Below are 26,755 nucleotides of genomic sequence, written 5' to 3'. Positions count from 1 at the left end.
TCATGTCTGTATCCATCCATAAAATGTTCCTGCAGCCTCAGTTTGCCTTGGGAAGGGAGAGGGGGATTAACCTTTCAACCTCCACTCCTTTTTGTTAATTGAAACCAGGTTCCCTGCTTTGTTATTAAGCTTTTTAAGGGGGGGAAAGATCATACATCTTTTCCACTTTAAAATGCTAATAGCATTGTTGTGTGTCAATTTCAATTACCTAAACAGAAGAGTTAATCCTTCCCTTTCTTTCCCGCATAGCTCCAAGGCCAAGCCTACAATTTTCATTTTATAGATGGACAAAGATGTGTGATCTTCATCTCTTCTGGTTGAACACTGAGATTCAGGGTACAGTGGTGAAGCCGGGTCTTCCCAGTCCTCGTCCAGTGCTCCAAATGTGTAGCAGCAGCTCCCGATCAGACGAACACTGCTTAAAAGGCATATGTCTATATTATAAATACAGGTTTCAGGCACAGCTCTTGGCAGGACAAATGGTTCTCGATCACTTCAGACAGCATGCAATTGCAATTAGTTAATGAACATTCTTCCCAAAAACCACAGGCTCTACGCGTCTCATTTGTTAGGAAATCTTTTAAGATGAGGGCTTTAACTAAGAAGATTAAGTGACTTGGAGGGAGTATCTTTTCTTTGGAAATAGATTTTCCAGTTCCTCCAGTGTTTATATGCCTCTCCTTTCTGTGTGCCTCTGCTGTTCAGCAGTCCTGTGTAGGGCAAAGCAACATCTATGCTAAGTTTGTCACTTTCACACCATATGGAGTTTGGTATATGGCTCCCAGATACAGAATTCTGAGACTCACCACTGTCACTTTATTTTAAATCTGGGCTCTAGCTCTTATTGTTTCTGAAATAAACAAATAAAAATGGATACATTTGAAGAAGCCTCAAAACCCAGCAAGGGACTGAGCACCCAAGCAGAGCAATCCCAGTAGCCTGTCTTCTGGACTTGCAGGGATGCTGGTACACTGTAATTTTTTCACATATCTGTTTTGCCTTTTTTCTGTTATGTACCCTTACACAGGCAGACAGGATGGGAGGTCAATGTTCCCCCTCTGAAATCTGCCACCTGAGGTCATTGCCTCGGTTGGCCTCATGGTAGAGCCAACCCTCTCAATCTCTTTCCCACTCAATCTAGTGGCAGAATGAAGAGACCAGCCCAGGCAGAAGATATATCTGGGGAGTTTTACTTATCCCAACTGAAATCAATAGGGGGGTGAACATAAGAACATAAGAGACGCCAGTGTTGGATCAGGCCAAAGGCCCATCCAGTCCAACACTCCGTATCACACAGTGGCCAGAAATACCAGTGCCATCAGGAGGTCCACCAGTGGGGCCAGGACATTAGAAGCCCTCCCACTGTTGACCCCCCCCCAAGCACCAAGATGACAGAGCATCACTTGTGGGGCGGAATAGAGGCCAGACAGCCTGTAGACATGCTCTTAAGTGTGCGTGCATTTTAATTTTGTTTTATTCTCTTCTCGGTGCAGCAGATGAACAATGCTAAATACTGCCTCATCTGGCAATAGCAATGTGAAAAGTCTTTACAGCATAACTTTGAGCATACAAAGCTTCTGTCTAGTGAGTTGAACTGTTGGTCTGCCTAGCCTGGTATGATCTCTTCTGATTCGCAGAAGTTCTCCCGCATCTGACACAGAGATTATTCCCAGACTGGCTGTAGGAGACCCATTTTGCTGCAGATCAAAGATACTGGCCTCCTATACAAGATGCAATGGGTCCTCTATCCTCATTAAGACCGAAACCATAGATCTGAATTCAGTTGGAAGTAATCGATTGGGTTTGCATTGCAATTCACCTTTAGGGGCAATCACTGGTACAACAGAGGAAAACAACCTCTGAAAGAAAGTTGGCATGGGTGGAGGAAACCAGAATGGAGAGATCAGAGGAGGGCTGTTTATGGGCTGGACTAAAGCTAGTGCTTTGACATTGTGTGCATAGAGAGGAAGTGGAGAGAACGGGTAAAAAGAGTACCCAGGTGCACCATCATGTCAAAGATGTGGGAAAGGTGCAAGAATGTGCAACTGGAATGATGAATGCCTTTTGCTAACTTCCCGACAATGAAAGGCTAAAGAGTTTGGAGCTTTTCAGTTCACAAGAAAGAAGACGAGTGGGTTTCCTGCTTAATGCTGCGGTCCAGGAGTCAGGAGTCAGTCAAGACAAAGTTCTTAGAGCTGGAGCCAGATGTCATAGATGTTGTTCCAGCTAAAGCCTGAGGGTGAACTGAGGCCTTAAACACCCTTGCAAGGAAGTGAAGTTGCAAGCCCTGCCTCTCCAAGGGCAGGCTCTTAGTTCTTAAAGGTGCCACATCTGGTTATAGCAACAAGTACTCTGATGGGGTGGGTCTTGCCTTTGTGGGTTCAAGGGGTCATTTGGGGGGAGAACCTGAAGTGCTGTAGTGAGTTCAAGGGTGGAGGGTTCAGGGTCCAGCTCTGAGTCAGGAGGCAGAACTGTATCCCAGGCAGGGGCGGATTAAGGCTCACTGGTGCCCTAAACACTGACCAATCTTGGTGCCCTGGTGTCATTGCCTATGACACTGCACCTCACCAACAAAAAATAGAAGATAACCCTAGGGTGCACCATGATCAATGTGCACTACCTTTATCAAAAATTTTTACAAATCTTCATTCTTTTTTTCCCCTTTTCACCCTTTTCCCAACTTTGTGGTGCTCCCTTTGGCCCTGGTGCCCTAAGCATGGGCTTAGTCTGCTTAATGGTTAATCTGCCCCTGATCCCTGGGTGGGAGGGATGACTCAGACTCCTTGGCCTCCTTTTGCATATCAAAGAGGGTACCGCCTCCTTCTGCAGTGGTGCTAGGTGCAGAGTCCCCCTCTCATCTGAGCCTTCAGTCTGTGCTCTGGTCGATGAACAATAAGAGAAAATGCACACGATTACAAAATTACGGTCTTCATCACTGTTCTCCTTTTCCTTGTGTACAAATGTCAGATTTACCCAGCCTTTTCCTAGTCATCAAGAACCACTTTAGTCTCAGACATGGTTTATATTTAGAGCCTTTGAGGCTGTGTGCTCTCAAGACACCCCATATGGGGGGAATTAAGCAAATTAATTTTGATTATCTAATTTGCAGAGTTAACCCCCACTTCTGATTATTTTGTTCTCTGGAGTCCCAATATGTATCTGCTATAGATCAGTGCTCAGCAGCTTCAAAATGCAGCCCCGGGTGTGCGTATACAGCAATGCTGCGTGTTTATCTTAACTAGCTAGAAACGGTTTGGAATCAGTCATTTGTGATGAAGGTTAGACACACACAAAAAACCCCTTTCTGCACAGCAGGTGAACAGGTTTTCATTGCAAAACCATCACTGTTCATCTACTTTCCCCCCTTCTTTTCTTTGGGGTGGGGCTGTTATTCATCTGCAAAGGCTTTAGAATGCGTCTGTTAAATTATCCTGTTTCTCATCTGTTGTTCTCTGCTACTAACTTCAAGCTGCTAGTCCTGGCTGAGGTGACTCAATCCTGAACTGCATAACAGAATTGCTGAGAGAGTGCACAGGCGAGTGATGCAGGGAACAAGTCTGAGGGCCAAGATAGACATGATGCAAGGGATTCATGAGTAGGATTTCTCTTCATTAAGAAATACTTAGCAGCCCTATATGGGCAAGGCTGCTGAGGGAGGATGTTGTGTCACATTTTGTGATTTGCTTTGGTTTAGAAATTCATTTTTTGGAAGACAGCTGGACCCCCAAAATAGATCTTGAGCAGGTGCCTACTAAAGCATATTTTGCCTCTCCGCATGCTAGTTAAAGGAGGATAGTATCCCCTGTAGCTTGGGGCGTGGCATCCAAAGCGGAGTCCTGAGCCAAACTTGAGCTGAGTAGCTCAGTGATGTGTCTGTCTTGGATGGGCACAGCTGACACAAAGGGGAGATTCAGCCAGAATCCCAGCTCAGAGTGATAACACCTACATCTTCTTGGGAAGGGAGCAAATCTGTGGATTAATTCTCCCCCATGGCAAGCTCAAAAGCCGTTTTGCAAGTGATCCTTTTAGACTGGAGTGTCTTGTTAGCCAAATTGCTCTATTTCTTAATAATAGGTTGGGGAATTACGATATTAATGAGCAATTGGCATAACTATAGGATCAGACCTGTGTATACTGGAGTTAGAAGTCCCGAGAACCCAAGAATAGACACAGAGACTGGGTAGCTAAAATAAAACATTCACACACACAATACAGAACTAAGAAAGCAGAGGTGATTGATAGCTAATAGAGGGGTCAGTTATGGGGTGATACTACCTGTCCAGATGTGCAGAGGTCCATGGAGATGAGTTTATGGCCTAAACCCAGAGGTTGAGGGGTCGTCTGCCAGTTGGCATCAGAGCAGAGGCACACAGTCTGAGGCCATGTGCTGATGGATATAGACATTGGAAAACAATGCAGACCAATGGAAGGTCTTGGGGGCTGGTCTCAGGTGAGAACAATACTTGGGCCAATGATGAATCCCCGGGGTGCGTGGCATCAGGATGGGCAAGGCCTGGATGTGACCAATGAGCTCTCAGAGGGGCAGAGTCTGTCTTTAACGATAGAAGCCAGGTGTTGGATGACTGTACTGGGGCTGTCCGTTGTGGAACAATAGAGTGGCCTGGCGTTTCCCTGGTGCCAGGCAAAAGGAGTGATGTTTCTTAATGTGTGGCAGGATGAACCTGAATGGCTGACCATTCACTAGACATGGAGAGTTAAATGTTTCCTTGATAGGTCTCGCATAGGCGTAAGAATGCAGATAGGTGAAACAGGAGAGGAGGATGGAAACATGCAACACACTTCATTCATGACAATAACACAGACCAGAGGCTCTTTGTCCCTCCCTGCCTGTACATTTGACAGACAAAAGACTAGCCATTTGGTCAGTGGAAGATGTCTGAGGCAAGGACAGAGACTTGCCCATTCTAGTCCTCTTTGGACTGAGCTGACAGGATAGGCGTGGGGGGAGGGGGTTGCTTGTATGGAGAATGCTTGCCAGTGCAGCCAGCCTGGAGAATTCTCTTTGGCCTGAGTTTTTTCAGCCAAGATGTGGGTTTCCTAGCCTCCCAGCAAAAGCTACTGTTTAAGCCAAGCCTGGCTTCATAGGGCACTGCTTGTGGAGGTTCAGAGGGCGTTTTTGGGGTGTCTCTCTCTTGGGAAAGACCACCCCGGGTTCAAGGCTGAGGATGCTGGCAACAGTCTCACTTCCAAGTATTATTGATAAGAGGGGGAAAGTGGTGGAAACAGCAGTTCCTAAACTGAATGCTGGTTATCGGTCAACGTGATGCTTTCCTTCCATTTTGCAAGCACTGAGACATTCCATAACTGTTTTTAGAGTTTTCCATAGGGAAGGCATCCAAAGGCAAGAACTTTGTCCAATGGCTAGAACCAGGGCCAAATCTGCCATTTGCCAGGAACCTCCCTGGGGCTGCAATTGGATATCACCCCCCTAAAACATGGATTATAAACTGCCATTTGATTAAAACCCAGTTTAATGTGACCTCTGAATGCTTGGCCACCCTACTATAGTTAGCAGGACAATCATAAACCATGGTTTGTAACCAAGTGACATTACAGCTCGTAAAAGCTGGTTTGTAGTATCTCTGGTTGGTTCTTAGGTCCCAGTATTCATTTCTGATATACCGATTTATACCTCGCCCTACCCCGCCAAGGGGTACTGTACAAGTACAGTAAAGATAAAGGTTTATTTAGGAACTAACATATTTGATAGAAAAGAGGAGAGACCGAGATAGGTTCCTAACGACCTCTCTAGCAGGGAGATGTGTAAGACAAAGTGTGGAACTTCCAAGAAGAAGGAGGAAATTGCCCTAAGAGTAGCAATCTGGAGACAGACAAGGAATGACACTTAAAAGGAGAGAAGGTGATGTCCTAACCAATGCTCCCTCTAAGCTGTGGAGTCTTGTGAGCAGAAATTCTACTTTGTGAGCTGCTGGCATTAAAGCTGTGAGTGAACGATTTGGCTGCTGCATAAATCAGTTTGCTCTGGAGCCATCCTTCCTGAGCCAAGGCAAAAATGTGTGAGCCGGAGGCTAAAAAACTGCGAGCTAGCTCACACTAACTCAGCTTAGAGGGAACACTGGTCCTAACTATCCTATCTCCCTTCTTGCCTCTTCCAATGCTTGGTACATGATGCCTTTTTCTTAGATTCTGCCTGTGCGGCAGCTGTCCCTTTAACACACGGCATCATCATTTCTCCCAGGGAGATGTCCAGAAGCACTTCCTTTTACCGTTTCCCCACCAGTTACATAAATGCTCTTAAATATTAAATCCTTTCCCCCTAAGCTTTTCTGTTGTAGCTGGATGAAACAGAGTTAGAAGAGGGTTTAAAATAAAAAAATCCTGTCCCCGCTTCCTTTGCATGTGATTCCCTTTGGCACTAATGCATTATGTGTCTCATTACTCCTGATTCTGCGCATGGGCCTCGGGAAGGGGCTGTGCAAACAGATGCTCTTTTTTACGTTGAGCAGAATCGCTGTGCTCCACCGGCTGTTTGCCCTCGCAGTGCCTCTCCCTGGACCGCTGTTCTCCAGTGTGCGTTTCTTGCTTCTTCTTCATTGGCTTCATCTAATTTGTGCTTGTTCGCTTTCCTGTTCCCATGGCCCCAAGCACAGGATGATGATGGCGATAATGAGGATTTCAGAGAAAAAACCTGGGGTTATTTCATCCTTCAGTTGAGACAAGCTCTTTTCTTCCTGTGATGCGAGACAGGAAAACGCTGTGACAAAGTGACTGCAGAAGCCAAACTGGTTCAGACACATTAAGATGGAATAATTATTTTAAAAGATGCATTCAGATGATTTGGATCGCTAGACCTGCTCTGATTTGGAAGAGACCTCCCAGCTAGGGGTGGCCAACTGGGGTGGCCAACTGGCAGGCTGCGGGCCAAAACTAGCTTGGGAAAGCCGTTATATTTAATCCTACCAAATTCCAGTCAAAGTTTAGAAAAACGGTTAGCCCACAGCTTGACTCAAGAAAGGAAAATCTCTTTCCAAAGTTGGGTGGGAGCATGAGATATTCCCGGTTTCAATGTTGCTTCTCTCTCTCTGGGTTTTGGATGCAGTGGCTTGACATACCTGGGCCAGTGTGTCTCGTAACTGTGAAGTCCCTCTTGAATACCAGACGGCGGATGTTAGCTCCCATGACTCTGTTTCCCTAATGGCAGAACTTTCCTTTGGTGCAGGGAAACCTGCATCACAGACTCTTGCATCTGGGAAGGTTTCCTGTGCTGGGCGAATGCTCTGCCATTAACAGAACAGAATCACAGGATCCAGGACAGATCTTACCTAGCTGTTAGGATTGCTACAACAGAACATACACGAAGCACTTTGGAACATTGTAAGTGAACAATGGATGAATTTGTAATAACAATAATAATAAAAAAGCAATATTAACCATTGGTAAATAGGACTGCATAGTTCAAAACCCAGCAAAACCCATTCGGCAGAGGCAGATAGCACAGTGAGGTGAGAAATGTGTGTTTAAACCCCCAGCTGCACAGCCTATCATAGCCCCTTCAACTCTTTTATTAAGCAATATCTATCTTGAGCTGAGACCTGAGTAGGTGAGCACACAGTTCAGAATGAATGAGATGAGGAGAAGCATAAAGGTTTCCGAAAAAGAATGAGAAAGGATACAGAGGTGAACGGCTGAAAAGAAATAACTGGAGGAGAAGAAATAGAAGTCTTGTGAAATAGAAGCTGAAGGCTATAGACAACCAACACAGAGGGGAAAACGGATTATCCACTCTGGCCCTACTGTGTAAGCCTATGTGTAAGCTCCCCTCCCCAACTTAGTCAACCTCCCACTGGGCAAGCCACAAACAACCCAGTGCCCTGAGGTCTCTTACCCAGAGAGGGAGGCACCAGGGAATCCAGGAGCAGTAGCCAGCCAGGTGGGGCAGGCAGTGAGAGGCCCCCAACTAGGTAGTGGCCCCCACCACTGCTAGAGACACTGCTAGAGAGGGCTGGAGACCTGGACAGCCCGGCGGTGGCCTGTAGGGGTTCAGGTCAGCAGCTGGGATGGAGGAGGGTGGCTGGGCCTGATACCTTTAAAGCCCAGGAGGGAAAACAAGGGACAGTCAGCCCATCTTCCTTTTATCACTTCCAGGAAGAGGCAGGACCGAACCTTGATTGAGAGAGAGATAGAGTGCTCACCTGAAGGGAAGGAAGAGTGCCAGAGTGCCTCCTTCCCATTCTGAGGCAGAGAGACTGGCTCAAACCCATCCAGGATGGCAGAGAGTGGCGAGCCAGAGCAACAGAGTGAAAGCCTCACACTATGCATGTTTACTATAAAGAGGGCTCAGCATCTACCTGTGTAGAAATTGTATGCACGTAGGCGCCATCCTTGCGATGGGGAACACGCAACCAGCTGCATTCCCATTCACAGGTACAGAGTCTATACCCATGTTGGGACAGACAGTTGAGAACATGTATTTAATAACTGTAGTCAGGGCTTTATTTGTAGAAAAAGCCCAGCAGGAACTCATTAGCATAATAGGCCACACCCAATAGCAGAAAATCATTAGCATATTGGGCCACACCCCTGACAGCACAGCTCATTAGCATATTAGGCCACACCCACATGTTACCAGAAGTGTGGTCATCCAGCCACACCCACCTTTTGCTTCTTATCCTGTTTACCTTGTTTGTTGTCAAAACTCAGGGCTTTTTTTGTAGCAGGAACTTCTTTGCATGTTAGGCCACACACCCCTAATGTAGCCAATCCTAATGAGTTTCTGCTGTTGGGTGTGGCCTATTATGCTAATGAGTTCTTGCTGGGCGTGGCGAACTCAGGAGCCAGCCGGAACTCCGTTCCTGTGCGTTCCTGCCCAAAAATAGCCCTGAGTAATAAAATTCATCACATATGGCCAAAGGCTATTGACAGTTTTTAAGTTATATTAAAGGGTTAATGAGAGAACAAAAACAGGTTACAGTAAAAATTAATAAGGAGCAAAAATATAGCCTGGACTGAAAACACAACTCGGGCTGCAACAAATTAGGCCCTGGACATGACTTTTGTTCAGATGTTCATAGTAGAGAACTGCAAACAGTGAAGCCATACAAGTGACATATGAGTCTATAACATCTAGAAGAAAAATTAAGTACAGAAGAGGGCAACCAAGATGATTGTTGCCTCTCCAAGGCAACTGGTTTGCCGCTATGTGAAACAGTATGCTGGACTAAATGGATCATGGATCTGATGGCTCTTCTTGTGTTCTTTCAGCAACCCTCATAGTTGCATATCAACAAGCAGGAAGAGGAGAATTCCTCCAAGAGTGACATCTCCATATTTGACTTCTCAGACATCATACTATAACTGTCGGATGCCTTTCCATTCAAAAGGCTGTGTTAGAATTAGAATGAGTAACTCTAAGGAACGAGATGACTAACAGACTTCATAGAGATCTTTGTTTCATGTGTCATTATACATTACTGCTGCCCTAATGGTAAAAATTCACTCGTGAGTCACCACTACCAAGTTTCAGAGTTCCTGACAGGGTGATTTTGAATTCTGGCAATTGATGTGCTTTCTGTGGCAGAGAATGCCCTTCAGTCTTGTTATTTGAGCCAAATTGCCACTTAATTCCCATGTTGTAATCTTGCTGAATCTATTCAGAATACAAAAAGTTGGCCAGGGATGCTCATCTGTCTAGAACATTTTGATCCTATGTTTCTTTATAAGATTATGCATGGGAAAGAGCAGGTAGAGAAAGAGGTACTTTTCTCCCTTTCTCACAATACAAGAACTCGTGGGCACTCCATGAAACTGCAGAGCGGTTGGGTTAGAATGGATAAAAGGAAGTACTTCTTCACCCAAAGAGTGATTAACACATGGAATTCACTGCCACAGGAAGTGGTGGCGGCTACAAGCATGGACGGCTTCAAAAGGGAATTAGATAAGCATATGGAGCAGAGGTCCATCAGTGGCTATTAGCCACAAGGCTCTGGGGCAAGTGATGCTCTGTCTTCTTGGTGCTTGGGGGGGGGTCAACAGTGGGAGGGCTTCTAATGTCCTGGCCCCACTGGTGGACCTCCTGATGGCACTGGTATTTCTGGCCACTGTGTGATACAGAGTGTTGGACGGGATGGGCCTTTGGCCTGATCCAACATTGGTGTCTCTTATGTTCTTATGTTCTTCCAAGAAGCTCAGAGCAGCCTACATAGCTTCCCCTTCCTCATAACAACCCTATGAAGTGGGTCAGGATGAGAGAGAGAGAGAGAGAGAGAGAGAGAGGATGGAAAAGAGAGAGAGAGAGAGAGAGAGAGAGAGAGAGAGAGAGAGGAGAGAGAGAGAGAGAGAGCGAGCGAGCGCAACTGAACGAGGATCACCCAGTGAGGTTCATTGTAGATTGATCTCCCAAATCCTAATCCAGTACTCTAAACACCATACTAGATAGGCTGTCAGTGTATCTCACTTCCACCTCACAGGGTAATGTTCAGAAACAAGGCCCTCTGGAACTGCTGGTTCTTTGCATCTACTTTGGCTTTCACCTTCAAATGGTGGAGCAACATCTATTACAGTCGATAACAACTGCATGATAAATAGATGCAGTAATTTTTCAATTTATCTTCTTTAGGAGCCTGCCTCTCAAGTGCTTTATGTTGTCAGGAACATCCCTGACTCAAATCTAATTTTTTAAAGCTTTTCTTTATTATCTTCACAAGGTGAGTATCCAAGTCTCACCATGAGTGTTCTGTTCTGGCTGGGCAGACAGTCTTTGGGTGCTAGGCAAGATCTAAACAGGGAACCAGCCTGAAGCAGAAGGCAACCCACAACAATTATCTGCAATCAGGTGAAGGGAACAAGACTTGAACATCAGAGCAAGTACAGACTGCTGTTCAGTCAGGCTTTGCAGGACCTCGGAGAGCTCCTAGGACAGCAGGAGTTGCTCCAATGACTTTCAGTGCTCACTGCAAAAGCAGGAACAAAATCCATGTAATAAAGCTAAGCCAATTACCCACTTGCATCTCCCAGATGATGCATGCACAACCAGACCTTAGCACCAATCTAAGTGGTGGACTTCAGGTCTATGCTAACAATTCCATGAGGACTAAATCAAGTCCTTAAATACTTCAGTGATTGCCTCTCTTTGTAATCTCCTCAGTCCACCAACCCCTCTAGAACTTGAGTGGAACAGAACAGAAGCCCCATTCTTGGCTCTTTCAAAACACTGCCAAGCAGAACCAAATGCAGAATATCAACAAGTCTATGGCAACAACCATTGGATTTAGACCGCAATTGATCTAGTTCAGATAGTTCAAACCTAAGTCAAGATTCCCTGATCACTACACTCTTTTTGCAGATGTTTCAGCTTTTAATTCGTGCTGCTAACATGTAATGAAAAGTGAGGCTGAAGGGAACTCCAGGGGCTCTGGCTGAGTTTGAAAGCAGTTCAAAAACTCTTTACTTGGAAACAAACAAAATTAATAAATGAATAAACATGGTTAGGTTGTGTTGTTTTTTTTAAAGCCATTCTCTAAAGTTTGGTTTCCTGGCAATTTCTATCGAGCCAAGGTACTGTGGGGATACAAAGGTTGCAGATCTTTCCAGCTCCTAATGGGTTGTACAAACACCAAGACCAAATTCACTTCTGTTTGAGGAGGGACACCATCATGTAAATGCTAATCTCCCCATTAATCTTGTGCATCAGGGGCCATTTCCTAGTCTCTGGGCTTCATGTTGGAGGGCCAGTGAAGTGGAAGGGAACAAGCAAAGGAGAAGGTGCTTGAAATATTCATGATAAGCGAGGCAATATCTTCTGCTGCAGTGGGGAATGTCTATGTGGTTGGAGGGCCCAGTCTTTTCGGTGGCAGTGATTCACAGTTACATAAGGCTACCCTGCTTTTCCTCTCTTGCCTATGGCGGCTGCTGCTGGAGCTTACTGCAATAAATATTTGGCTATCTGGGATATCTGTTGGGTGAGCAAAAGATTTTCCCTGGAAGCATTTTCTGCTTGGGGCAAGAGAAGTTTTCCCCCCCCTGGGTAGCTTGCAAAGTGAACATCTGTTCTGCCACCTGCAGCAAAGTGTCCCCCGGAGAAAAGGGAAAGAACATAGCATTTTTTACTTTCAGTGCTTGGTAGCATACTCTAGCACGGCATTAGTGACGATGAGCTCCCCTGTCTTGCTGCCTTTATTCCAGCACCTGCATTTTTATTATAATTACTTATTTCTGCAGTATTGTTTCTAGAAGAGGTACAAAGCAGTGAGACAAGTTATTTTGATCAGACCTTTTATTTCAGAAATTAATTTCTTGGTTATTTGTTGGTGCATTGTGTAGGTGGTATATAAAGCCTTTATAACAAACCTGTGATGTATGCTAGGCTGAAACAGCGGAAGACAGGAGGGCCTGGCGGGAGCTGGTCCATGGGGTCGCGAAGAGTCGGACTCGACTGTGCGACTGAACAACAACAACCAAAGAAGTCCTGCTGATGGTTGTATGTTGTATTGCATAGTAGCTCTGCTAGTCTGAGGCAGCAGCAGGGAATGCAAACCACTGCTGTTAGATCAGCTACTAAGCCTCCAATGAATTTTAAGACGTCACTAAAAGAATATTAGTGCTCCTGTCCTTCTGCTAGTCTCCTTCCAAAGGCTAATCATGTGTCAGTAATGCTTACCTAAATTCTTTACCCACTTTCTGCACAATGTGGAGAGCAACTGGTCCCCCAAATGCTATCTTCTGTATGTACCTGTGTTTATGGTGGTCTGCTCCTGGATATGTTCAGTGCCACCAACAAAGCAAAGCAGTAATTGGCTGAGGTAAATTCATTAATCCTTCAAAAGATGCAGGCGAATAATGACAACAAAAAAGAGAGGTCCCAGGGTGGTGTAACTGAGAGCAGTCACATATGATAGGGCATTTTGTCTTCCTGAATTAGGCAGCTCTGTTGTTAATTTGCTGAATGTAATAAGGTTACACTTCCTAGCACAGATGACTAAATCCCATCATTATTCTGCTCTCCCTCTGAACTGGCATTTCCCCCCCTGCCTTTTAAAATGGAGGCACTATATACAACTAGCCAGAGCTGAGATGGAAAGATGGCTATCCACAGTCAAACTGGGAATACAGAAGACCCCTCGCTTACCTCCTTGTAGGCTGAAGTTTGTTTTAGCCCCCAAATGCCAGGAATAAGAGAACTTCAGTCCTGGGAGTTCTTGGTGACTGTATCCCTGAACACAGTAGGGGCTGCACCCCAGGTCCTGCCCAGATACCAAAAAGTTTTACTGCAGCCCAACTCCCTATGGGGAGGGTGGCCACAGGATGCCCCCAGGAGGGCTGCTTTGAAGAGACCTCCTCTGATTCCCCATTGGCAGTGTGGTGTAGTGGTTAAGAGTGTCAGAATAGTGCCTGAGATACCCGAGTACGAATCTCTACTCATGGTCCCTGGGTGGCCTTGGGCCAGTCAGATTCTCTCAGGTTAACCTACCTCATATGGTTGCTGTGAGAATAAAATGGAGGAGAGGAGAATGATGTAAGCTGCCTTGAGTCCCCATTGAGGAGAAAGGCAGGGTACAAATGGAATAAATAAATAAATATCCACCCTTCGTCCAAAGAGCTCAGGGTGGCACAAGCGTGTGTGCTGGGCGGGGGGGTGTTATTGCACTTTATACTTACAACAACCTGGCGAGGTAGGGCCGCATCCGCATGGTAAAGATTTTCACTGTGCATTCAAATCCTTTGAAATGCAAACTTCCCAATCCAGACAGCCTGCTAATGCTTTTTGATTGTGTTCTTTCTGTAAAGGTTCTGGTACAGCAGGTCTGAGAAAGAGCATGCCAAGGATGGAGAAATGCTGGAAAGGGGACAATTAGAGGATGGTGTCCTATGGACATACCAAAGAAATAGCACTGCCTTGGGAAACCAAGGCACAGAGAAATGTTCTTGCACGAGCAACTTAACCTGTGCTAATTCATCCCAATGGGGGAGCTCTACCAAGGTGGGTAGGCTACATAGCCTTTCCTGGTCACCTGTCCTTCAATGATCATTGGGTTTTCTCAAAGAGAGTAGCAGCTCCACTTCCAGGTGGGTCCATTAAGCCAATCTGAACAGCAGTCCAGAGAGAGGAGCAGGCCCAATCACAATTTCTTTGGGCCTATAGCATAGTGAGCCCTCCCCTATCCTATCCCACACAGAAAAGTTGTAAGTAGTCCATGCCACAGTCCCGTCTGGACCCTGTAAAGACTTCCCCATGCTTGGCCCTTGAGGAAGGAGCTTGGATTGGGCATGCCCACTAGGGGGCAGAAGATTCTTGTAATCAACTCCTACCACTAGTTTTCACAATATGGCTGCAGCCTCAGGGAGCAGCAGGTCGCTACTGGATTTTCTCCTTCTGTCGCCTCATTAGTAACAGTGGCATTTGCACATGCTCTTCACTGGGTGAGTGTGCTGGGCCTGCAACAGTTGGGAGAATTCTAGGATAGCCAGGCCCGCCAGTCATTCTGGTACATTTTAATCCAGCATGGTGTAGCAGTTAGCATGTCAGAGTAGTATCTGGGTGACTCAGGCTCAAATCCCCTCTTGAACCATTGGGTATCCTTGGCCCAATCACTCCTTCTCAGCCTAACCTGCCCCACAGGGTGGTTGTTGCGAAGATAAAATGGAGGAGGGAAAAATGTTGTTGTAAGATGCTTTGAGTCCCCAGTGGGGGAAGAAAAAACAGGGTATAAATGTCACTTTGTCGGGCTAGGCCATGTGTGCCATAAAACGTAAGAACATAAGAGAAGCCAACGTTGGATCAGGCCAGTGGCCCATCCAGTCCAACACTCTGTCACACAGTAGCCAAAAATACCAGGTGTCATCAGGAGGTCCAGCAGTGTGGCCAGGACACTAGAAGCCCTCCTACTGTTGACCCCCCCAGCACCAAGAATACAGAGCACCCCTTGGGAGCGGTGGCGCAGGCGGCTAAACGCCTGCTAACATTAACATCTGAACAGCCTGTATGGCTGTTCGAGAATCCACCGCGGCCAGGGTGAGCGCCTGGCCCGAGTCCCAGCTCCCGCCTACCCAGCGGCCCGAAAGCGATTAACATCATGCGAGTAGGCAAATGGGTACCCACCCTTAGAAGGGTGGGGGGCACCTGCCTCTGTAACAAAAAGAAGTTTGTGGTGGCCGCAGCTGCGTTCGGCGAGAAACATCAATGGCGGCGGCGGCGAAGCCGAGATGGCACTCAGCAAGAAGAACATCGGTCGAGTGATCCCTGGCGGCGGAAGATTGCGGTGGAGACTGGCGTCGGCGTCTGATGATGTGGACTGTAAAGCGCGGCGGAGCCAGCTAGGACAGAGCCGAGGCTGAGCAGACGCGAGGACAGGCGCCGGGTAGACGGTCCCACCAAAGGAGAGAAGCAGCCGACCAGTGGAGAAAAATCGCCGGAGAAAAGAGAGCCGCCGAAAGAGGGAGAGCTGCCAAGCAGCCAGAAGAACGCAGCGGACCTATCACAGGGTGCTGGTAGGGAATCCCCACCCCTTCGGTATGTGGCCTTAGATAGGGCTAACAAGTTCGTAAGAACGCCCCTGTAAACCGCTCTGAGACCCGTTAGGGGTTATGGGCGGTATATAAGTCCCATGTAAATAAATAAAAAATAAATTACCCCAGACTGAGAGTTCCTATCTATACTTTGTGGCTAATAGCCACTGATGGACCTCTGATGGACATAATGCCAGGTATCAGAGATAGAAACTGTATAAAGGACAGCAGCTGGTAAGCTCTGAGTTGGTGTATCCTCACTGCAAGGCCCCCATGGGCAGGGAGGGTTAGGGTTGCAGAGGAAAACCTACATAGGCAGACTGGAGAGGCAGCAGTGCAGTGCTGGGGAGATGCTCCCACAATGCCTGGTTGCTGCAGATGAAGATGTTCTGCTGTGCTGAAGCCACAGTGGATTGGCTCCACCCCCTCCCCCCCCCCCAGCACTCCCTCCCTTGCATCAGTTGCTCGCGGGCCACATAACAGCCCTGGACGGGCCGGTTCCAGCCCCCTGGACTTATGTTTGACATCCCTGGCCTAGAGGGAACACCAATAACCCCTCCCCCTTCATAAGAACGTATGGAAGGCATACTCCAATTAACTAAAAACCATCTTGTTCCGATTGGTTCCTTCTTTCTATAATTACAGGCTGTTGCTGATTGGCCCGTCAGTTGGATGATATTCCCTGTCCAGTGGCCTGGGTAGGCAGGCCATTTTACTTACCGGGAAAGGGCTACTGCACAAGAGGGCAGCCACTGGCAGCCAAGAACAAGCAGAGTCCCAGCAGCTCCACCAGCACCACAGGAGTCACTTAACTCAGGCCCGTAGGCAGCAAGAAGGGTCACTGTCAGCTCACTAGCTGCCTCCTCCCACACCATCGCCAGAGGCACTGGGTGAACCAATAGTCATCATAGCTGCTGGCCAGGTCTAACCTGAGTAGCAGGGTTGCCACTTACCCAGTTCGGGTAGAGAACCCCCCTGACAACACTCCGTCCCCCACCCTTGCTCCAAGGAGTGGCAGGGGTGGTGGGAAATGGGGAGTGGAAACAGCATCAGTCAGTCACTTCCTGTTCAGAACAATGATGTCATGATGCTCCAAGTCTGTTGGTAAAAACCACAGAGATTTGGAAATTACTAGAGCGTTGTGATGTCACATCCTAGAGGACTGGCAACCCTACTGAGTGGTCTGTGTATCACACTTAATGTGTATCACACTTAATGTGTATCACACTTAAAAGTCACTCTATCTTGCCACCATAAAGTCATGGGGAAAGCTTTGGACCTGTATACAATTAGGAGCTCTATCTTCGATTGCTGACTTTGTCTGTGATGACTCCAGAATCCATTTGGGATAGCAAAGGACTGGCAAAGACCATGACTTGGATCTATGAACGACCGCTGTGCATGCTAGATAATATCTACTGTGGAGGGTGTTTCTACTGCTGCCCAAGTGCCCACTGAAAGCCATTGACCTTGTGCAAGTGGAAGGTTTAGGGAAGCGTACTCCATGACAGAGACTATCTAGCATGCACAGCAGTCATTCATAGGATCCAAGTCCATGACTGGAGCAGCAAGTTTGTCTTTTGCTGCTACTTCTGATCTGTCACATACAGGCGGTAAGGTGGTGAGGAAGTCAGCCCCCCCCCCCCCGGATGAAAGATGGCCTCCCTGCTTGTTAGCTTCTTTGGTTCCTGCTTGATGGGATGGAAGCTGAGAGAAGAGACAGAAGGAGGGAGACATGATTGCTCTCTTTAAGTATTCGAAGGGCTGTCCCTTAGAGGAGGGCGGGGAGCTGTTCCTGTTGGCAGCAGAGGAGAGGACTCGCAATAATGGGTTTAAATTAAGGGTGGGAAGGTACCGGCTGGATCTTAGGAAAAACTTTTTGACAGTAAGAGTTGTGGAACAGTGGAATCAGCTGCCTTGGGAGGTGGTGAGCTCCCCCTCACTGGCAGTCATTAAACAGCAGCTGGACAAATATTTGTCAGGGATGCTCTAGGCTGATCCTGCACTGAGCAGGGGGTTGGACTAGATGGCCTATATGGCTCCTTTTAACTCTGTGATTCTATGATTTTTCATTTAAAAATACATGAACATTGTAATTTTTAGAAAAAGCGGAGTAACCCTAGTGGTGGGCCTGCGGTGGATCAGCCAGTGCTTTCTGGCAGATCAGTCGGCGCCTCTAGTGGTGGATCCACAGAAGACCAGCCAGCAAGAGAAGTGGTGATTCTATTGACTCCCTCGACAATCATGGACTCAGCCCCCAGGATTGAACTAGATTGCAGTAGATTTTAGACTTCAGCTGTTGTGGATGATTGGTTCGGATGCATGAGTAGGTGAATGGAGGGAGGGAGGAATATTCTGCTTTAAGGGATGAATGTTAGAGGACTGAAGTTCGAGTGCCAGGTAGATTGTTCAAGTATTTAATGAATGGTGTTGTAGGTTTGCTGGCACAGTTAAGTGAATTGTACATTAGATATTTTGTGTAGCAGATTGTGGGGCTGTAGTTGTGTAGCAGTGTTTTTTGAAGTTTGGACTGTAGTAACAGCATCAGGACAGTTTATAGCTTGTTGCCGGCGGTCTGGAGCTACAGCGTGGACTGGCTGATGCAGCAATGCCAGGACAACAGATTCCGGTGCTCTTGGGGAGGGGAAAGAATAGCGGTGGGTCCAGGCAGAGTGACAAAGGAAGGGTGCTGAGAAATAAAAGGGTCCGGTGTCCTTCCAGCCTGTGACCCATCCCAAAGGATGTCGGCAGTGGGGCTAGGATTAGTAACCCCCCTCCGTCATTGGTGTTGTGCAACGCCAGGTCTATTAACAACAAGACAACAGTCCTTTGGGACTTTGTCATAGAACAACAGGTTGACCTGGTGTGCGTGACCGAGACCTGGGTGTGGGACGGGGAGACTGTAGCTCTCTCCCAGCTTGCCCCACCGGGGTTTTCGGTCCTACACCAATCATGGACTAGGGGGCAGGGGGAGGAGTGGTGATATTCGTGCGGGAGGCTTACTCCTTCAGGGCGCTCCCTACGTTGGAGATTGGGGGCTTAGAGTGTGTTGGTCTGGTGCTGGAGGCTGAGGAGAGTTTGGCAATCTGGCTGGTGTACCGTCCGCCTAACGCGACGGCCAGTAGCCTGCCGTCCCTGCTGGAGGCCATATCAGGCTGGGCGCTGGAGCACCCTAGGCTTTTAGTCTTGGGTGACTTCAACGTCCATGCTGATGACGCGACCTCCAGCCGGGCTACGAACCTAGTGACATCCATGGCATCGCTGGGACTCTCCCAATGTGTATCGGCCCCTACACATCAGGCAGGGAACACGCTCGATTTAATCTTCACGATGGGGATTACAGTGGACTGGATCACTGCGAAAGCAGTGCCATGGTCAGACCACTATGCCCTGAAGGCCCATGTGAATGTCCCGCCCCGATCCTGTATAGGCGGCGAGCAGATTTTAGCTCACTCACTGAGCCAGATGGACCCAGTGCAGCTTCAACTGGCCCTGCGAGATCCGATGCCCTCTGGCAGTTCGTTGGATGAGCTCGTGGATGACTGGCATAGTCGACTTTCCACGGCCATTAACATGATCGCTCCCCGGCACCCTCTGCACCCTCTGCACCCTCGCTCTAGGCTGTCCCCCTGGTATACCCAGGGGCTGCAGCTGATAAAGCAAGAGCTAAGACGGTTAAAGAGACGGTGGCGCTGAGCCCGCGACGAGGCTACAAGAGCATCCTATAGGACGTTTATGAGATCCTATGAGATGGCGGTCAAGGCTGCGAAGAGGGATTTCTACGCAGCCAGGGTTGCGTCCGCTAGCTCTCGCCCAGCCCAATTATTTAGAACAATTCGGTCTTTGACGGCTCTGCCACAGGGCAGACAAAATAGTAGGGAATTGGACATTGGCTGTGAGGCTTTTGCAAGCTATTTTGCGGATAAAGTCTTGACGCTCCCCCGTGACCTCCCTGCCACAGTTGAAACAGTTAGCAAACTCGAGGCCCCTTGCGCATCTTCGATTCCAGATTTAGAGTGTTTTGACCAGCTCAGCCTGGAGGAAGTCGACAGATTGCTCATCTCTGTGCACCCAACCATGTGCAGCCTTGATCCATGCCCCTCCTGGCTCATTAAAGTGGGCCACAAGGGGTTTCGAGGTGCCCTGAGGGAGATTATTAACAAGTCCCTTGTGGAGGGGCAGTTCCCTGAGGCACTTAAGGAAGCTATGGTCCGCCCTCTCCTGAAAAAAACAACTTTGGACCTGGCTGAATTGGCCAACTATCGGCCAGTGTCCAACTTGCCCTATTTGGGCAAATTGATCGAGAGGGCGGTGGCGACTCAGCTACAGAGCTTTCTGGATGACACTTCTGTCCTTGACCCATTCCAGTCTGGTTTACACCTGGGACATGGGACAGAGACAGTGCTGGTTGCCCTTACTGATTATCTCCGTAGGCATCTGGATCGAGGCGGTGTGGCGGCGCTGTTGTTGTTAGATCTGTCGGCCGCATTTGATATGGTCGACCATCAGCTGTTGTCCCACTGCCTTGCCGATGCGGGGATTCAGGGGCTTGCCCTTCAACGGCTTGCCTCATTTCTCCAAGGTCGGGGACAGAGGGTAGTGCTAGGGGACAGCTTCGGAGGTTAGAAGCTTGGGAATGCTCCTGGACCCCACCCTAATGATGGAGGCCCAGGTGGCACATATATACACCCCCTTGCCCAGATTGCGTGGAGGCATGGGCTGGGGTGTCATCAATACGCAGATGACACCCAGCTCTATTTGATGTTGGGCGGCCAGTCGGACTCTGACCCAGAAGATCTGCACCAGGCTTTACAAGCCGTGGCTGGGTGGCTCAGACTGACCCGGCTGAAATTAAACCCGGCCGGGATTAGGGCTCCCGCTTCCAACCTTTGACGGGGCGCCTCTGGTTCCAGCTTCGAAGGTTAGAAGCTTGGGAGTGCTCCTGGACCCCACCCTAACGATGGAGGCCCAGGTGGCAGCCACTGCCAGATCGGCCTTTTATCATCTTCGGCTGGTATGGCAGTTGGCTCCTTTCCTCGACCACAACGACCTAGCTACAGTGATCCATGCGACGGTCACCTCGAGGCTAGACTACTGTAACGCTCTCTACATGGGGCTGCCTCTGTCGCAAATCCAGAAGCGACAGCTGGTGCAGAATGCTGCGACCAGGTTGTTGGTGGGCGCCCCTAGGTGGGAGCACACCAGACCTGTACTGAAAGCACTGCACTGGCTCCCTATAGCATACCGGATTCGCTTCAAAGTGCTAGTGCTTACCTTTAAAGCCCTACATGGCCAGGGTCCGACATACCCGAGGGACCACATTTCCCCACATATTCCCCAAAGAGCACTTCGGTCGGGGTCACAACATCGGCTGGTGACCCCGGGCCCTAAGGAGGCCAGGCTTGCTGCAACAAGGGCCAGGTCCTTTTCAGTGGCGGCTCCTATCTGGTTGAACGAGCTCCCAGAGGAGATCAGGGCCCTGCGGGACCTTTTGCAGTTCCGCAGGGCCTGTAAGACGGAGCTCTTCCGCCAGGCATTTGAATAGGAGCCGCCACTGCCTCTACCACCACCACTCCATTATAGAGCGATACCGCCGAAGGGCCGGGTACCATCTATCTACGGCTCTAGCCCTCCCCTCTGTTATGCAAGATGGTGGGAGTTTTCTATTCTTGCATCTTGATGGAATTGAATTTTAACTGTTTTTATCTATTTTATATACTGTGTGCACTTTGTGCCTTGTGTAAGCCGCCCTGAGCCCGCTTGCGGGAAGGGCGGGATATAAATACAATGAAATAATAATAAAAAATCACAGGCAGTTTACTGTGACTGCCTGACAATTTTCTGTAATGTTTGAAGCTAGGCTTTTTTTGGTCAGATTTGAAGGGAACAGCAGAAGGAGAAACAGGAGATAGTTTTGGAGAAGTAACCCCTGACCTCACTACACCTTGGACTTCTCCTTGTTACCTGTTCAGCATTTGGCTTGTCGACTGTGTGCCGTTTTCAGAAAAGTTGTAGTGGCCCCATTTGGCATTGCTCCCAGTCTAGAATACCAGGTGGAACTGGGTGGGGGAAAAACCTTTTGCACAGATAAACATTTAAATCTTACTAATTTAAAAGAATAGCACGGAAATCTGCCATATTCAGTGTTATTCAGCATTTGTGGGGAATTTCTGCCATAAGAGTCTCAGGTGAACTGGCATTCATAATTGTAGGTGCTGAAAGAAATTCCACTTAGAATATAAACTGGAATTTTTGCGAGCACATTTCAGAAAGGAGAATTTCCCCTCAGATTAGTTTCACCTGGGGTGGACTCCTTGCTCCATTGTCTCTCTTGTCACTTCCACTTTTTTCTTTTTTTAACACTCTGTGAGAATTTTTTTTTTAACTCACTCTGTAAGTGAGAATTGGGGTCTCTGATTCTTCGCTTTTCGGAGGCAAACAAGCAAAGTACCCATTTGTTTTGTCTATAGAGGCAGGAGGAGGGGTAAGCAAGAGAAAGAATAGATCAAAGCGAGGTTGGCAAATCCATCAGGGAGCCTTCCAACTGTGGCTGGAGGTGATGCATGAAAAATGGAGCAGGCATGATTTAAACAGCTCCATCTTCTTAATGATGCTCATTCAGGCAGTGGCAGTCAAAAACAACCACCCAAGGACAATTTCTCAAAATGAAAAAGCTCCATTGCTCACATAACCCGTCTCCACGCATCGTCCCCCATCCGATAAATGTAGTCTTGGAAAGAGAACAGAGAGACAGAACTTTGGGTCTTTGCATAAGTTTCAGATCAAGCCAGAATCCCTGTTTCATCAAGGTGTCAAGCAGAGACGACAGCCTTCGTCTCCTTGAACTGGGGTTGCCAAATGCAACTGAGTCCTTATTTTTTATGAACGCTTCAGATTTCATAGCACAGAGGGTGTCACTTATGGATCTGTTTGTCCATATTTTATTTTGGAGCCAGTGTGCTGTACTGGTTGGACCAGAACTTGAGAGCCCCAGGTTCAAGGGCCCATCACTCTCTCAGCTAGGGTTGCCAAGTCTATCTTCGCCGGTAGCGGGGGGCTCCCGGCCGGCGTCTTGTGCGCGCGTGCTAAAAGAGCACGCGCCGCACGCACGTCACCCGAAAGTGACGGAAGGACGCCAGGCATGCCGGGGGCGGGGCCACGGCCATATAAGGGAAAACCATAGAGTTTCCCCTTGTATGGCCGTGGCCCCGCCCCCAGCAGCGTCACTTCCGGGTGACGTGCACGTCGGGGTGGAGTTCCCCCCGGGGCCCGATCCTGCGGCGCTGGGGAACGGGCCTCTGGGGCGGAGGTTTCCCCGCCTCCCGGGGGGACTTGGGATCCCTACTCTCAGTCCAACAGGGTTGTTATGAAGATAAAATGGAGGAAGGGAGAACAGTATACATTGCCCTGAGCTCCATGAAGAAAGGGTAAGGTAAAAAATATATTGGGTGTTGTCGTGAGTTCCTTCTCAACAGAATGAAATGCCAGGGAGAAGAAGTTCATTTCACATTCAGGATTAATCACATCTGATGTGCCATTTTCCTTCCTGCTTGCATCTCAAAAGCTGCCTTTATTTTTATTGTATTTATTATCATTCCTGTTAATTTTCATTACTGCGTTCATTTTGCTTCCATAGAGTTCAGTGGAATATATTCCTTGGCTTCCACATCTGCTTCACCTTTTCCGATCCCTCTTGACTCTATCCCCCTTTGTCTTGACTTCTTGGCCTCTCCAAACCTGATTGACAGGAATCACTGACACTAATGGAAAGAATGGCCTTTTTTTGTTAACATTTTTGTAGGGTTTCATTGCAGCATGACAAAATCAGGGAGAGGTTGGTTGGTTTTGTCATTTGCTTCTGAAGGAAGGTACATCCCCAATATATGCCACCTTTGTTGAATTTGTTGCACTACCCTCTGCTGATTCCATATCAGTGAAATGTTTTCCAGCTTCCTGTTTATAGTATGGTCACAGTGTGGTGTATTCACATGACTTACATGAATCGCCACATTAACATGCCATGTTAAGCTTCGAGTCAGACGAAGGCTCCTCCGAACTAACTCACTATTGGTCGCTCCACAACAGCGACCAATCAGAACTGCACCAATTCCCTGAGAGGGAAGAACCCTCATTGGCTGTTATGCAAGCAACCTCATTGGTTACTTTGTGTAAAAAGGCATGGCTACATTAGCCCGGGAATGTTTAAAAGGTGCCTAGCTCCCAATGTTAATCTGTTCTGGTTATGACTTCTTTCAAGTGCTTGTTCGTACCTACAATAAAGCTGATCACTTTTGTTGAAATCACTCTCCGGATCTTTGAAGAGGCCTAGTCTGTATGCAGCCTGAATCCTATGTAGGGTTGCCAATCCCCAGTTGTGGGCAGGAGATCCCCCAGTTTGAAGCCCTCCCCCCGCTTCAGGGCTATCAGAAAGCAGTGGGGGAATAGCTGCTGGGTGCTCCATTATACGCTAAGGAGACTGGTCCCCATAGGGTATAATGGAGAATTGATCCATGGGTATCTGGGGCTCTGGGGGGACTGTGTTTTGAGTTAGAGGCACCAAATTTTCCACATAGCTGCTGGCACCTCTCCTCAATCCCCCCATTCAAGCTTCAAAAAGATTGGACCAGGGGGGGTCCGATTCTATGAGCCCCAAAAGAAGGTGCCCCCATCCTCCATTATTTCCAATGGAGGGAAAGCATTTGAAAGGAATGCGATCCCGTTAAATGTCACAGCAGCTCACCTGGAACTCACTTCAAAGTTCCCTCTCTCAGAGCCTCCCTCCCCTCTCCTGGAGCCTCCTGGTAAGCCCCCCACCTGCTTGTCGGCCTCACCTGGCAGCCCTAATCCTATGCACAATGCTTTTGAAGCTAGTTTTGTTTTTTCCATTTCTGTCAACAAACCTGCAACCAAGCAGTTCGAAAGCAAGAAATTGCAAGTAGATAAATAGGTACCACTTTGGTGGGAAGGTAACAGCGTTCCGTGCGTCTTGGTGTTTAGTCATGCTGGCCACATGACCACGGAAACGTCTTCGTACAGTGCTGGCTCTTCGGCTTTGAAATGGAGATGAGCACCGCAACCCTAGAGTCAGATTCAACTGGCTTTCGAGCAAGGGAACCTTTACTTTTTACAACAAACCTGTGGCTGAATGGTAGGGTAGACCTCTGTTGTCTCCCCACAGATATTTAAAAACCCACACAATTTCTGCATTACTGTTCATTAAACAGATGTACACACAGTGGTTTCTACACTCCCTACACATACTCTTAATAGAGCTGCCAATCTCCAGGTGGGGCCTGGAGATCACCCACTATTACAGTTGATCTCTAGGCAACAGAGATCAGTTCCTCTGGAGAAAATGGCTGCTTTAGAGGGTCATCTGGTGTTGTAGGTTCCTGAGGTCCCACCCCTCCCCAAAACCTGCCCTCCCCAAGGCTTCTCCCTCAAATCTCCAGGAATTTCCCAACCCAGAGATGGCAATCCTAACTCTTAACCCCTTTCAAGCTCTGTTTCAGTTATTCTGGGTTCCAAGTGTAGATCTCTTGAGCAATCAGGGAACTACACCAGTTTTTTCTCTGAAGCTGAATTTTTGGATACAGTTGAATTTTCCTCAGGACTTGAGCAATATCATCTTTTCAAAAATAACTATTGGCTTTGTCTCTCCCAGGTCCTGGACAACTTAGATAGTCATCTGAAGAAATCTGAGTATTTCCGTTTCCTGTGGTTCCCCCACAGTGAAAATGTCAGTGTCATATACCAGGATCACACCAACAAGGTACATCCCATCATGTGGTAGATAACAGAAAGAAGGGGGGGTAGGGTAAAAAAGTATATATCCTTTCCCTCCAGTATCACAGATCAGAACTAGAGGGGCATGTACATCTCCCTGGATCTTGAGCATAGTTTTAATACTGATTCCTTCCTTTCCTTGGCCATGAGCTAAAGGTGTCACATAAATGAAGGAAATTGTATCTGCTGTTGTAACTGCAGCTCCCACAGCCAATAAGGGAAGCCGCTTAAGTAAAGAAAGGGTTGCTTAATTGTCTGTGGGAGATAAGGTTGCCCCGTCCCCCCTGGGCATCGGTGGGGGATGGGGGGCAGGGTGACCAGACCTAGGTTGGGAAACACCTGGAGATTTGGGGATGGAGCCTAGGGAGAACAGGGACCTCAGTGGGGTACAAGGCCATAGAGTCCACCTTCTAAACCATCCATTTTCTTTGGGGAAACTATCTCTGTAGTCTGGAGATGAGCTGTAATTCTGGGGGATCCCCAGGTCCCACCTGGAGGCTGGCATCCCTAGTGGGTGGCTGCATTGGGAAACTTTTAGAGAAAGCTCCACACATGCTTTCCTAGACAAACATTACGAGGCTCCTTTGAGGTCATGGCCAGGGCTGATAGTACTTGGTGCTGAATCAAAATTTGGCAACCTCAATTATTTCTGCAAATCAACTACTTGTGAACATATTTCTTACATGTTAAGAACCATGTGTTGTTTTTTCTAGCCATGGGAATAGCAGTCCAGGGCACAGATGCCGTGAAATCCTGGTTAGGTGTCCCTCCCTAAGCACTTTCCCCAGGGGCTGCCTGCACACTTGCAAGCCTATCAGTTTTCCTGCAAAGTTCCTTTCTCTCCTCCACTAAAGGAAAGAAAATGATACCAGGGAAGGGGTAGAATGACTGTGAAGTTTGTATTTGTGCCTGCTCTGTAGCATTGTGCTTTGCAGTACTGGATTTTTTGTGCGTAAGTGGCTGGGAGGATTCTGCCCCTTATTGTATCTATCTATTTATTTAATTCCATTTATAACCCGCTGTCCCAAAACTAGCTCAGAGTGTGTGACAACAATCTAGAAAAACATACATTGTTAAAACCTTCTACACATTACACAGGGCTCTTTTTGTAGAAAAAGCCCAGCAGGAACTCATTAGCATAATAGGCCACACCCAGCAGCAGAAACTCATTAGCATATTAGGCCACACCCCTGACAGCACAACTCATTGGCACATTAGGCCGCACCCCCATGTTACCAGAAGTGTGGTCATCCAGCCAAACCCATCTTTTGCTTGTTATTCTGTTTACCTTGTTTGTTGTCAAAACCCAGGGCTTTTTTGTAGCAGGAACTCCTTTACATGTTAGTCCACACACCCCTAATGTAGCTAATCCTAATGGGTTTCTGCTGTTGGGTGTGGCCTATTATGCTAATGAGTTCCTGCTGGGCGTGGCCAACTTGGGAGCCAGCCGGAACTCTGTTCCTGTGCGTTCCTGCCCAAAAATTAA

The 26,755-nt window shown here is 47.9% G+C and overlaps 1 protein-coding gene across 1 annotated transcript in view; it reads left to right on the top strand.

The window, feature by feature from the left end:
* Window positions 1-26,755, top strand: part of LOC107110087 (L-gulonolactone oxidase-like) — a 108,985-nt gene that overhangs the window by 70,072 nt on the left and 12,158 nt on the right. The window contains exon 7 of the mRNA XM_015411167.1: window positions 25,148-25,255. Within this exon, the coding sequence (XP_015266653.1) occupies window positions 25,148-25,255 (108 nt within the window). The remainder of the gene's footprint in view (window positions 1-25,147; window positions 25,256-26,755) is intronic.

Source organism: Gekko japonicus, unplaced genomic scaffold (genome assembly GCF_001447785.1).
Source record: "Gekko japonicus isolate JY-2015 unplaced genomic scaffold, Gekko_japonicus_V1.1 scaffold7, whole genome shotgun sequence".
In the NCBI taxonomy this organism is placed as follows: Eukaryota; Metazoa; Chordata; class Lepidosauria; order Squamata; family Gekkonidae; genus Gekko; species Gekko japonicus.
The sequence above is the reverse complement of the archived record's forward strand: the minus strand, read 5'-3'. Positions and strand labels throughout refer to the sequence as shown.